The sequence below is a fragment of the Neomonachus schauinslandi genome, chromosome 3 (genome assembly GCF_002201575.2).
Source record: "Neomonachus schauinslandi chromosome 3, ASM220157v2, whole genome shotgun sequence".
NCBI lineage: Eukaryota > Metazoa > Chordata > Mammalia > Carnivora > Phocidae > Neomonachus > Neomonachus schauinslandi.
The window spans coordinates 64,993,289-65,006,999 of NC_058405.1; the positions used below are offsets into that span (position 1 = coordinate 64,993,289).

The following is a 13,711-nucleotide window of genomic DNA, read 5'->3' on the forward strand; positions in this document are numbered from 1 at the left end:
AGAATAAAGTTTATACCCAACAACCAAAGTTGTTTAGAGGTGCAGAACTACAATTAGACATTGTAATGTAGGCTGGTTATTTCCTTTATGAATTGTTAGAACTCCTCAGTGAGGTTGCTTCTGTTTGTTTTTTGGAATTTTTTAAACATTAAATTCACTGACATTTGATATACACTATCGAGGGCTGAATGGCTTGAACTATTAACTGTAGAAATGGTGACGTTCCCTTTCCGTTTGGATGGGCTGAGAATAAAAGCTCGTTCCAAGACTCTTTCACTCCAGAAATTCAGAAGGGCACCCTATCTTCCAGATAGCCACATCCTACCTCGCATTTTACGGGGCTGGATGCCGGGCCCGCGGAGGAGCTTGTGCCTCCCCCGCCGGGCCTCAGTCCCCAAGGTCTTTGTGGGGACCCGCCCCGGCGACACCAGACTCTGGCGCACAAGCCTCCTGAGTGCCGCCCGACCCTCCCAACTCCACCTCTTCCGCCTGCGGTCCCCAGCTCGCCCCGCCCAGCGCGCCAGTCGGAAGTGCGGGCGCCGGAACAGGCCTATGGCTGAGCTGTGAAGCTCCCGCGAGGGTACCTACGGAACGAACCTGCAGCCTGCAGCGCGCGGCCCTTGCCCGCACGTCGCGTTCCGGCCGAGCCAGACGCGCCGTCATGAGGCCAGCGCGGCGGCGTTCCGCACAGGTGGGCGGTGGCGGGTGGGAGTGGCGGGCCCCCAGCGACGGTTAGGCGCGCGAGATCTTGGCCGGGGTCAAAGGTAAGCGAGCGGCTTCCCGAGTGGCTTTTCGCGGCTTTCCACAGAGCCGGCATCCCGCAGAAGGAAGGTGTTCCCAGAGACTGGGGTGGACTGGGCTGAGCCCTCGCACCCCGGGTATTTGCCTTAGTTGCCTCTGGCAGTGTTTCCAAGCAACGCTTTTCGTTGTAGTTTGACTTTTGGATTCCAGGTACGGGTATTTCCGGAAATTTCCAAGAATTTCGCGTAGCGCTTTGGGGGAGGGTTTCTTGGTATCCATATTGAATAAAGGCTGTTCGCCCTGCTGTTGAGTTGTGGCGATATGTTGGTAAAGCCTAAGTTGTTTCAAAAACAAAAAAAACCTCGAACAGTTGAAGCGTCAGGTCGATCAGGAAAAGCAGTGGAATCGGTTGCTCGTTTTACAGTTGGATTCATTACTGGTCCTTGCCATAGTTGCCGGGAGTTCAGAAATAAAGAGCTAGAGCTGTTCCTGGAAGCCATCTCCTGTAACCATCGCATCAGGAGGGACTGCGTTTTCCTGAGTACCATACATTAAAGTTCCTGGTAGGAAAATAGTGATGAGCAAGATTTTCCGAGTTAGATTTGAGTATAGTGTACGAAGGTTGGGAACCATGATATGAAGTTAGATCAAAATTAAGAAAAAAAAATGTACATTAGTCTGAGCAGAATCCAATTTAAAATCTAAAAACGGGTGTTGGATTGAATGGTCTGAAGGTCGTGAGCTTTAGTAGAAAGAATCTAAGATTAAAAATTTAGAGGTCTGAATTCCAGTCTGTTGTGTGGTCTTGGGAAATTCCTTCGTTTTGAGTGCCTTATTTTGTAAAATGGAGACGATAATTACAGTGGTTTTTTCACAGGGTTCTGGTAAATGCTGTATGCGGTCGAAATGTTTGGTTTGTAAATTGTATACGTAGTTAATGGCTTTTGTCTGTAATAAATAATTTAAAGTTGGGAAGCCTTTCTCTTCCCATCCTTCTCCCCAATTTAGTGACAGAGATTAGAGTCATCACATCTTGCCTGTACCTGGTGTACCTTCATCTTTAGATTCAGTGGTCAGAAATTTTCACCTTAACTTAAACTTATATTAAATCCATGAGCTGTTGGAAGATAGGATTAATGTCTTACTTTTTAAATTATTATTCCTGGAACTTGGATGGTGCCTATAATTTTTTGGTGTTTTTTGTTTTGTTTGTTTGTTTCTTAAACCCAAACTGGCAAAACCTAAGCTTTGGGTTCACCAAAAACAAAAATTTCACATGGAAAATACTGTTTTCTGTCACTTGAGGATGTGGTTTTTATAGTTTAGTGGTGTGTAGACACACAAATTAAAGGGAGTTAGGTAAAATTAGCCCTTGCATCACCTGGAGGTTTCAAAAAATTCTGATCCGTAGGCCCTACTCCAGACCAGTTAATCAGAATCACTGCATGAGTATTGTATACTGCATGAGTATACCACTTCTTAAAGCTCCCCAGGTTATTCTGTTGTGTAGCCAGGGTGAGAACCCATGTGTTAGAGGAATGAGATTCTTCAGCAGTGTATCCAGTTTGCTTGAAGAGGGGAAGGGCTAGAGGGACTGGAGCTGTATCTGCCAAATGTAGTTTAGGATATTTGGGGGAATATCTTTAGAGGACTTTTATTAGCAGGTGTGATGAAATGTGTGATTTGTAAAGTGAACTGTACAGTGATGCAGGTTAGTGGATAGATTGTTAGAATAATCCATAGGAACAATGACAGTAGCAACAGTGGTGATGGAGAGGAGAAATTTGAAAACATTTATTCTTTTCTCTCCTGGATGTTAAATTTTTTGAAGAAAGCAAGTAATGATTGTAATTTACCTAGTTAAAACTGTACTTTTCAACAGTTGGAAAGACTGTGATATGTGATTTTTATTGTTGCTGATTATTTAAAAATGTGTTCAAAAATTTCTATTTCTCAAGTAATTTTCCTTAATAACGAGATAATCTGATTTTTCTTAATCACTTTATGTTAATGTGGGGGCTTTTGTTGTTTTTGCTTTTTTAGCACTATAAGATTGATATTAAAGACATGGTTTTCACCCCTCTTCATCAACGCACATAAGTTATCTCTTCTTTTTGGACCCCTATTTTATACCACAATGGTAAGCTGTAGCTCATTATGTTCTTATTTGTGTTTTAGAGTGTTCTCTTTATCTCTATAAAAATATCTGTATTACAGGTACAGAAATACTCATGTATGCCTAAGTTACCCTACCTAGGAAATTACTTAGCGCTCACCTGCAAAATCTTCTCTAGAAAATAGGGAGCTCATCTCTCAATTCAATGTTATAATTATGTCTGACTTAAAAAGATAATTTGTCTGTCCTTATGTTTGTGAAGCATTAAAAAATATTACTTCACCTGCCACAGTCAAATCACTGGCAAGGAGGATGGGTATAAATACGAATGACTTGGAGGGGGCACAGGTTTCTCATATTTTAAAGTTCCTCTTAATTTAGATTGTTGTTGTTGTTTAAAAACAAATGTAACCTGCTTACCACAAATAACATTTAAAGCAGCATCAATGTTAGCCTTCTAATGGCACATTTCTGTTCACTGACTTAACAGTCGTTAAACATACTTGGGGCTGGGCATTTACCTTTTGCCATGAAAATATTTAAAAACAAAGGGGAAAAAAAATCACTTTATTGTGTTTGAAAGAAGCAGCAGCATTTAACAATGAAAAAATAAACACTGACCACAGTCCTGAATAAACCTTTGAAAACGTTTATCCTCTCTTCTCTTGCCTATCCACCACTGCCTGTTAGAGAAAAGTAGAGCTGTCAAAATGAGGGGCTGACCTCACTTAACATCTTGCATCCATATTAGCTATCACTTTCCTCTCAAGTGTTAGAAGGAGGTAGTGAATAAATGATGCTTATAAACATAAGCAGTTATATCTCACTAGAGCTTTTGAAGTTTTGATTTCAGAGGATGAGGCATTTACTTGAGAAGACTAACAATAGCCAGTTGTCCTAGAGTATACATTTGATTGTGTTTATTATAATTTTTTATATAAACTTATTTTAAGCTTTTTTTTTTTTTTAAGATTTTATTTATTTATTTGACAGAGAGGGAGAGATAGTGAGAGCAGGAACACAAGCAGGGGGAGTGGGAGAGAGCGAGCAGGCTTCCCGCTGAGCAGGGAGCCCAGTGTGGGACTTGATCCCAGGACCGTGGGATCATGACCTGAGCCGAAGGCAGACGTTTAATGACTGAGCCACCCAGGCGCCCTATTTTAAGATTTTTATGACCAAAAGAATTAAAAGAACCTTATATATTTGTTAAAAGGGCATATCTAGAGTTACAGTTTTGTGCAGGAAAATGGTTTATACTCGAGAATCTCATCTTGAATCCTGGGAACCAATTTCATTAGGAATCTACTGCTTATAAGATTATTTTTATAAATTAAATTGGTATAAATTTATTTTAACTGAACTTTTTGAAATGATGGCGTATTTTAGCCTTTTTTCACTTTTACATTTTAGATGTTTGGTAATGTGAGTGGTTTGTTTTGTTGTTTTTTGGGGGGTTTTGTTTTGTTTTGTTTATTGCAGTCTAAAAAGACAGCTATTTTTGTCATCATATGAATTCTCCATCCCTAGAGCTAGGGTGGCAGGGTCACTTAAACCTTTCCATGATTTCCAAAGGCTGGCAGTATTTCTTTTTCCCATTGCTTTCTTGGGATTTTGGTGGGTGCTAGTTTTTACCCCATAGAATTTAGTAGGTAGTATTACTGCAGTCTACAAAATAAAATAATTTAGGCCCTTGTTAATAAAAAATGAAAGTTCTCTGCCTCTCAGTGGAATTAAAAATTAAAGACTATCATTGTGAATGAAAATACTGTAACACTATATGGTACCCAAACCATAAAATTAGAAAGAGATATCATTGGTGTTAAATTTACTTATTTAGGGGGGCCTGGGTGGCTCAGTCAGTTAAGCGACTGCCTTCAGCTCAGGTCATGATCCCAGTGTCCCGGATCAAGTCCCACATCAGGCTCCCTGCTCAGCGGGAAGACTGCTTCTCCCTCTGCCTGCTGCTCCCCCTGCTCTTGCTCTCCCTCTGTCAAATAAATAAAATCTTTAAAAAAAAATTTACTTATTTAAAACCTAGTACTCTTTATTCTTAGATATCATTACAAAAGAAAATTTTACAAATGAGGAAAACAGAGTTTACCTTCTTCTCTTGCCTTGATAAAAGGGTCTCAAAGAAATGGATGAAGGGTGGGAATCTGTTCTTTATTTTCAGGCCCAATGTGCAGTAATAAAACTATTATTTCATTAATTTTAGATGCATTTTCTTATACATTTTAATATTACTGAGTCAATGAGCCTACAATTAAGGACATCTTGCAGTTATAATTGGCTGCCGTTTTTTCTTAATATTACCTAGGATACTGATGCATACTTACAGTTGATGGTATCTTAAAGTCATTGAAACGTGGTGATGATAGCTATCATTTATTGCATTTCTACTGGGCACTGACCTAGAAACCTTATATTATAGATTCTCTGCATTAAGATATTAGGAATTTCTAAACTGGTGTTAGGTACCAGTGTAACAGTGCCCCCGATTTTCAGGATTCCTAGCAAATTAGGAGAGTTAATCTTTGCTTCACTTTAAGTGCATACTTGATGGCTATATATTTTCCTGAATGGTGTTCTTAGAATGTTGAAGAACTTGGAAGTTTGTAGAATGGTAGTAGTTTCTATATCCAACCATTGGCTATGTATTAGCCTCCATAAACACTAGCCAGAGAACCATTTTAGCATTTCTTATATAATTTATTGTCATAATTAGGTGCCCAAGACTGACATGATTTTTCTTTGTAATATATCTTGAACATAAAGTGGGGTGGGTGGATATAAAATAAGGGAAAATATGTGAGACATGTTTTAGAAAATAAAAACGTATATAAACATTTAACTAGAAGTGTTATATTATTTTTTGTGAAAATAACTAATACCAAATATACTATTTACTTTTTACAGCAACAAGCTTTAGAACTAGCTTTGGATCGTGCTGAGGTGAGGTGTGACTAAGTTACTAAGTTGAAATAGTGTTGTCTTAATTAACAAAACTCAGTTTTAAGAGATGTTTGTACGTGGTTCTCAGAGGAGTACATTAACGTAATTTTAGGATAAGTATGCATATAATTTTGCTATAAATAAAAATACTTTGTGATGAGGTTTGGGTCATCTCTTATTTGGAATTCTTAGATAATGTAGAATAAAAATTATTGAACAAAGACATAGAATTTCTAAAATTGTTTTCCTTTTTGTTAAGTTTTCTAATTGCTCAATTAAAGGGGAAAATAATTCAAAAATACATGGAGTTTTTGCAACTGGATATGCTGTGCATATTCTGAACAACCATAAAACATTTTGAAAATAATTCTGACCTGTGAAATCACAGTTCTGAAACTATATGATTTTGCTTATATCATAGCAGTGAAATATTGTGTTAAATTTTAGAACAGTTTAAATTTCACTTGTTTGTAACATAAATTTAGACGTTAAGTAGTTTAAGGTATGAGTAGTTAAGGTATATTTTAATATGAATCAGAGACTTGAGTGACTAGTTTTTTGGTTTTAACACATGTTTTAGGTATACTTACAATAGAGCTGTTCATACAATAGAGCTGTTCATGCACTAAGCAAAAGGCAAGCTGTTTTCATAAACTTTTCTTTTTTAGTATGTCATTGAAAGTGCCCGACAGAGACCTCCTAAAAGGAAATACCTGTCTAGTGGAAGGTATGAATACTTAATTGATTGATATCTTTGATTATTGAAAATATGATGATAGCTAGCACTTACTGCATTCCCTCTAGGCAGTGTGCTAGAAATGTTAGAGGTACTTTACATGTATTAGAAATTTCTAAGTTGATATTAGCTACTATATCCAACCCCACTTCACCCCCAGTTCGGGGGAAATTGGGGAAAAAATTAGGGAAAATTTCAAAATAGCATTCATTTTATGATGATTATAATAGTCACATTATTTTGTTTCATTAAATTTTAGAAAATCTGTATTTCAAAAACTTTATGACTTATATATTGAAGAATGTGAAAAAGAGCCTGAAGTTAAGGTAAGTATAAATTTTTTATGTTATTATTGCTTTTGAAATGTAGAGGAAGAGAGACATTTGAAGGAGTTAAATTTGAAGCACATCATGATTTATATTTTTGTGAGTGAACTAACATCTTTTCCAGCCGAGCTAGCCAATTCTGCAGCTGACCCATAACCTTGGCTAATCTGGCACTGGGTAGAGATCACCTGCTTAGGTAAGAGAGGTGAACAGTGTTTGCCAAGTAACGGAAAATATTTCCTTGAGAAGCCCAAAGAAGCGAAGTCACCGTATATATTATCTTTTGCTTCTTTTCTCCCTGATAAGTGATTTGTAGGCCAAAGACAGGAGGAAAAAAGTAGCTGTTTCCTCAGGGTGATTTGTGCTGGAAAGGTTATAAGGACGTGTAGGAAATTCAGGTATGATAATAAAAGATTAATTTGGTCACAAAAATTAGTTCAGGGCTAGGTTAACTTAACTCATTTTTATTTAGTATAGAAGTATGGGCAATAGAAATGTAACAAGTTGATTTCTTGATATCTTTTGGATTTGGGGGCTATAAGAGCCTTAAAAAGCTCTATGAACTTCTTTAATTTAAAGATGAATACCATTGTGCTCGCTATGGCAGCACATAAGCTAAAAATGAATACCATTTGGGGCTCTTCGGTGGCTCAGTGAGTTAAGCATCGGACTCTTGATTTCGGCTCAGGTCATGATCTGAGATTGAGCTCCGTGTAGAGCCTGCTTAAGATTCTCCCTCTGCCCCTTGTGCTCTCTCTCTCTCTCTTAAAAAGAAAAATACCTTTTTACCTTTTAGGCAAAAAAATTAGTGGAATGCCAATAATATCTAGCCTTTAAAATCTTAACATGGGGAAAAATGATAGATAAGTATTGAATAAATCTTACGGTACGTTTCTCATAAGTTTTGTTGAGGTATAATTGATGTACAATAAATTGAACGTGTTTATTAAAGTATATATTTTGTAAGTTTTGACATATGTACACCCATTAAACTATGACCACAGTCAGTATAACGAACATGTCCATCATCTCAGGGACAGAACTAAGGATACATAAAAATTCTAAATTGGGGTTAGCAATCATTATCTGCCAGCTGAATCTAGCTGAAACGCTGCATGTTTTTGTAAATGAAGTTTTATTGGAATCCAGCCATAGCCATTCATTTGTGTCTTATCTGTGGCTGATTTCAAGGTACAATGGCAGAGTTAAGTATTTGCAACACAGACCATACATAGCCTGCAAGCCTAAAGTACTCTCTAGCCCTTTAAGTAAGAAATTTTCTGACCTCTGATTTTTTGCTCACCCCAGAACTAAGTAGGAACCAACTTGCTGTCTTGAAAGGATACTCAGTCCTGTTACAATTTATCTGTTCTGTCTTATGTCAAATTAGAACATTTGCTCTACACTTGAAAATACTTTAAAATTTTAGTCTCTCTCTACTAATCTTTTTCTCTTTTTTAAGTTTTTTTTGTTTTGGGTTTTGTTTTTTTTGTTTGTTTTTTTTTGAGAGAAAGAGTACGCAGTGGGGAGGTGTAAAGGAAGAGGGAGAAAGAATCTTAAGCAGATTCTGCGCTGAGTGCGGAGCCTGACACGGGGCTCGATCTCAGTGATCCTGAGATCATGACCTGAGCTGAAACCACGTCAGAGGCTTAACCAGCTGCACCACCCAGGTGCGCCCCTCTACTGATTCTTTTTTAAATAGTTGTTGATTTGCTCATTTTTTCAAAATTTTTGTTTTTGGGGGTTTTTGGGGGTTTGTTCCATGGTTAAAATAAATCAATTTATCATTTGTCTTTGCATGTAATTGTATATATACATGTTTAATGTAAAATACTTGGGTTTGTTCTTTGAGATCCTGCAAAACTATTCTATTGACTCAATTTTTTGTAAATAAAATTTGATGAAATAAATTGTAATATCTATATATGCGGGTTTCATTTTAAAACACATGCATTTCTAAAATAATGGATTTTTAGGTATGTTTACTGTGTTTCCTGATTTTTTTTTTCTACAAAATAGTTTCTAGGGGTGCCTGGGTGGCTCAGTTGGTTAAGCATCTGCCTTTGGCTCAGGACATGATTCCAGAGTCCCAGGATTGAGCCTCACATCAGGCTCCCGGCTCAGAGGAGAGTCTGCTTCTCCCTCTCCCTCTGCTCATGCTTTCTCTCTCACTCACTCCCTCTCTCAAGTAAATAAATAAAATCTTAGAAAAAAAATAGTTTCTAAAGAGCTGTTATATTGAATTTATAGGAAATTGCTTAAATTCCTTATTTCTTCTTACCAGCTAGGTGTCTTTGAGCCTAATGTTACAGCTAACTAGAGCTGTTGAATTTGTTTGGATCTAATTTATGCCAGAAAATATTTTTAAAAATGGACACCGGTAACAGTACAATCAAAGATGATACCCCAGATTCTTTATGTGTAGACTTATACTTAATAGAAACTAAGTATATGACGTGTATGTTTTATATATTTGCCTTCATGGTTTTGCATTTTATTCATTTAAATATTTTTGTTATATTTTGCTTATACGCAAAGATATGTATTTTATGTATCAGTTTTTGTTTTTATAGATCACTTTTTTACTTATGGTATGAACTCATTTGTATAAAATGTAGTAATAGACCAAAATTGAGTTTACATAGATGTGTCTTATATTTGGTGGCTGTAGTGTTTGTGACTCTTACCCATATATTCAGGATCATAATGTGGAAGGAGCACCAAAAGATTAATTCAGGTCTGATTTTGTTAAATCATAGCATTTTTGTTAAGGTTACGCCAGATTATTTTCATGAGCTCTGCCTCTTTTTAAAGCAGAAATTAAGAAGAAATGTGAATTTGTTAGAGAAGCTTGTTATGCAAGAGACATTGTCCTGTTTAGTGGTCAACCTATACCCAGGAAATGAGGGATATTCTCTGATGCTCAGGGGAAAAAATGGATCAGGTAAGAACCTTCAGAGAGCTGCAGCCACAAAAATCCCTTTGCAAGAAAGGATGTGCTATCTTTTAGAAGTAGTTTTTTAACGTGCAAAGTGGTCTGTCCCTCAGATCAGTGATGACTTGATAAAGAAGACATGAGCCCAAATTTTCCTCTTTTTGAAGTTTTGTTAGAAAGTATCTGTAAGATGATTACCTTCGTGCATATGCATTTGAAGAGAATTCTAATTGAGGTAGGTCTTTGAAGTTAAATTATATAAGACCTAACCTTTAAATAATTGACACAATTTTCTTTCTATTGCTATTTACATTTTAAGGTAGCATGAGGTGTTTTTCTACTGTATTTTGAGTATACTCTTGGTTCTGAAACCTTTAAAATAAAGCAGATTTGCTGCCTTTTGAATAATTTTCTTATTTAGTAACATTTATTTCTATTAATGTAAACTTGAAAATAGTTTTGAAATGTAAGCACTCTTAGATTTCACTAAAGAGACATCTAGAAATTTGATATGGTGGTGATGATGTGGGTCCAGTTAAGGATTTTTTTCTTTTGTTGATAATTATAAAACGTAACAGAATTTTCTTCTTTAAGTGACCATTTTTCAGATGAGATAGCAAATTATCATACTGATTTTCAGATTAGATTAAGTAGCCTTCAAGGGACTTTCAGTTACCAGTGTTGGAATTTTATCATATTCTGATTATTGTACTGCTGGCTGTGATTTGCATTATGTTGTTATGCCAGATTTTTTTCCATAGTGTGTTGTGGGTTTTCTCCTTTCTGGCCTAAAATTGTATACAGTTTACCAAGTCTTTCAGTAGTATGTGAAGTGATTCATTTGGGATTTATTCTCTCTTTTTTTTTTTATGTAAACTCAAATTATACAACTAAGCTTTGCAGTAAGCCTGAACATTTTTCAGAAACTTTGTGTTTTAATATTAAGATTCTGAGACCATTCGACTGCCTTATGAAGAAGGAGAATTGCTTGAATACTTGGATGCAGAAGAATTACCTCCTATTTTGGTTGATCTCCTAGAAAAATCTCAGGTACAAAATTTTTCTCTTTAAAACGTCGTTAGAGAGGCACCTGGGTAACTCAGCCGGTTAAGTGTCTGTCTTCAGCTCAGGTCATGATCTCAGGATCTTGGGATTGAGCCCTGCATTGGGCTTCCTGCTCAGCAGGGAGTCTGCTTCTCCCTCTCCCTCTGCCACTCCCCCCACAACCCCTCCACCCCACTCACGCTCGTGCGCGCTCTCTCAAATAAATAAAATCTTGGGGAAGAAAATAAATAAAATGCCATTAGATTTGTCAACTCTATGGCATTTATTATAAATGATACTTAATTATGTTCTTGATGGTGCTTAGAACGTGAAGTGAGACATTAGACATAGTTATATGGTAACCCATTTTATTATGGGATACTCACCTTTTAGGCTGTACTGAAATGTGTAGATTTAGTTAATTCTTCTAAAATTGCTTTAACAGTTAGCTCATTTGTTGGAAATCTGTCTATACCTACAATCAAGACTATGGGAGAAACTATTTACTCTTTGGTTTCACTCCAGCAATACTATGTACTTAGGAGAAAGAATAGAATTTCCATTTTCTCCTAGTCCTAGTCAACTGCATCCACATCTCTTTTCACACTTTCTGCCTGCCTCTCTGTTCAAGTGGATGAAGTATGCTATACCTAAGAAATCTCCTCTACTTGTATTCTGGTCACTTTTCTGTTCTCTTTTTTTTTTTTTTTTTTTTTAAGATTTTATTTATTTGTCAGAGAGAAAGGGGGGAGCAGCAGGCAGAGGGAGAAGCAGGCTCCCTGCTGAGCAAGGAGTCCAATGTGGGGCTTAATCCCAGGACCCTGATATCATGACCTGAGCCAAAGGTAGCCACTTAACCGATTGAGCCACCCAGGTGTCCCTTCTGTTCTCATCTTAATTGGTCTCAACAGAATTCAATGCAATGACTGCTTCCTCCTGGAAACACTCTTCTTTTGTCTTCTGATACATCACATTCTGGCTTTCCTCTTCTCTCTATTCCTTCCATCTTCTTTACTGTGATCTCTGTTCCCTTCATAAATGTGTGAAGGTTTCAGGGTTCAATCCTACACCCTCTATTCTTTAGTAACACTCTGTCCCTGGATGAGTTTTAATGACATTTAATTATTAAATGTTTTAAAGTAATTTAAAATGACATTTAATCCCTTTGCTTATATATCTCTTCATGACTATTCCATCAAGCTCCAAACTTATATTTACTAGGATATGTAATAGGTTCCTCAAACTTAACATGACGAGAACAGAAATTTTTATTTCTTACCCCCAAACCAGTTTCAGTCTTTGTAATCTATGACCCTGCTTTCCCCTTTCACAATCAGTCCATCAGCAAATGTCACCTGTACCTTCAAAATATATATGTTCGTGACCTGCTATAATTACCTTGCTGAACTTTTTGCTTTCATTCTAAAACCCCAGAAATCAGTTCTCCACAGACAGCTAGATTAAGCTTAAAAAACAAAAAAAACTGGAAAAAAAAATTCTCAGCTTAAAATCTTCAGTGTCTTCTCACTGTACAAAACCCCTGCGACCTTGTCTTCATCTCTTCATTCTCATCCCTACTCACTACGCTGCAGCCATCCATTGTTCTTTACATACATAAACATGCTAACCTTATTCCTACCTTAAGACCTTTCATCTGCTGTTCCTTGTGTTTGGAATGATCAGTGCCGGGTGTTTGGCCCTTTTGTAATTCAGACCTCACCTAAAAAGTCATTCCCTCAGAGAAGTTTTTATCTGAAACCACAATCTAAGTTAGCTCCTCCCTATTTCATTTCCTTTCCAGCATTCATCAGTATCTAAGATTATCTTATTTCTGTATATGTTTATTGCCTGTCTTCCCACACTAAGAGCAAATGTTCTCCCACCACCACTGTATCTGTGAAGCTTCTTGGATAGTGCCTGGCATATAGTTCACATTGTCGTGACTCAATAAATACTTGTTAAAGAGAATGAGCATAATAACAACTCATAGCAAAGAAAGTCCCCAGTAAAAGTTCTGAAAGGGTGAAAAAACATAGTATTATAAGTGCCTATGGCAGGTTGTGATTAGCAAGACTTGAGTGAAAAAGGTTCTTAACCTTTGGACTAGAAAACAATATGTTTAGCTGAAAATTATTATTTGAATTTGTAGTTAGCTTTCTTCCTTTTATTAATAAAGTCATATTTATTGGAAATCTTAGCAGAGCAAATAGTAGTCGTATCCAGAAACTGAAACTCTGGCAGGGTTGATTGACAATTTGTAACGAAGATAAAATTCATAAAAATGACAAAGTTAGCAAAGTATAGCTGTGAGCCAGTGAGCATCAAGAAGAGCATTTCTAGCGATTTTTAACATTAATAGTATATAAATGCCAAAACTCAATCCATAACTAGAATTCATTAAGTTGATTTTAAACTGCTTTTTTTTTTTTTTTTTTTTTTAAGATTTTTTATTTATCTGAGAGAGAGAATGGGAGACAGAGAGCATGAGACGGGGAGGATCAGAGGGAGAAGCAGACTCCCCGCTGAGCAGGGAGCCCGATGCGGGACTCGATCCCGGGACTCCAGGATCATGACCTGAGCCGAAGGCAGTCGCTTAACCAACTGAGCCACCCAGGCGCCCGCCACTCACATAATCTTAAGTGGTCTTCCTTACTGGTGGATTTACCACTATATAAACTTTTCAAGGAATTATTTTATGTTCATCACTATGACTCAAGAAGCAGTTTAAGGGGCGCCTGGGTGGCTCAGTTGGTTAAGCAACTGCCTTTGGCTCAGGTCATGATCCTGGAGTCCCGGGATCGGGTCCCGCATCGGGTCCCGCATCGGGCTCCCTGCTCAGCGGGGAGTCTGCTTCTCCCTCT

General features: G+C 37.2%; 1 protein-coding gene across 3 annotated transcripts in view; it reads left to right on the forward strand.

Annotated features, from left to right (window-relative positions):
- The first annotated feature begins 565 nt into the window (after positions 1-565).
- The window catches only part of SUPT20H (SPT20 homolog, SAGA complex component), a 40,078-nt gene continuing 26,932 nt past the window's right edge, over positions 566-13,711 (forward strand). For 2 of the 3 annotated variants that reach the window (XM_044913568.1, XM_021678346.2), the window contains exons 1-7: positions 566-691; positions 2,785-2,881; positions 5,774-5,809; positions 6,478-6,536; positions 6,805-6,871; positions 9,689-9,815; positions 10,753-10,856. In XM_044913568.1, coding sequence (XP_044769503.1) covers positions 2,879-2,881; positions 5,774-5,809; positions 6,478-6,536; positions 6,805-6,871; positions 9,689-9,815; positions 10,753-10,856 — 396 coding nt within the window. In that variant the 5' untranslated portion in view covers positions 566-691; positions 2,785-2,878. Of the gene's footprint in view, positions 692-816; positions 952-2,784; positions 2,882-5,773; positions 5,810-6,477; positions 6,537-6,804; positions 6,872-9,688; positions 9,816-10,752; positions 10,857-13,711 lie in introns of those variants that run through there. The other variant, XM_044913567.1, reaches the window with a different exon arrangement.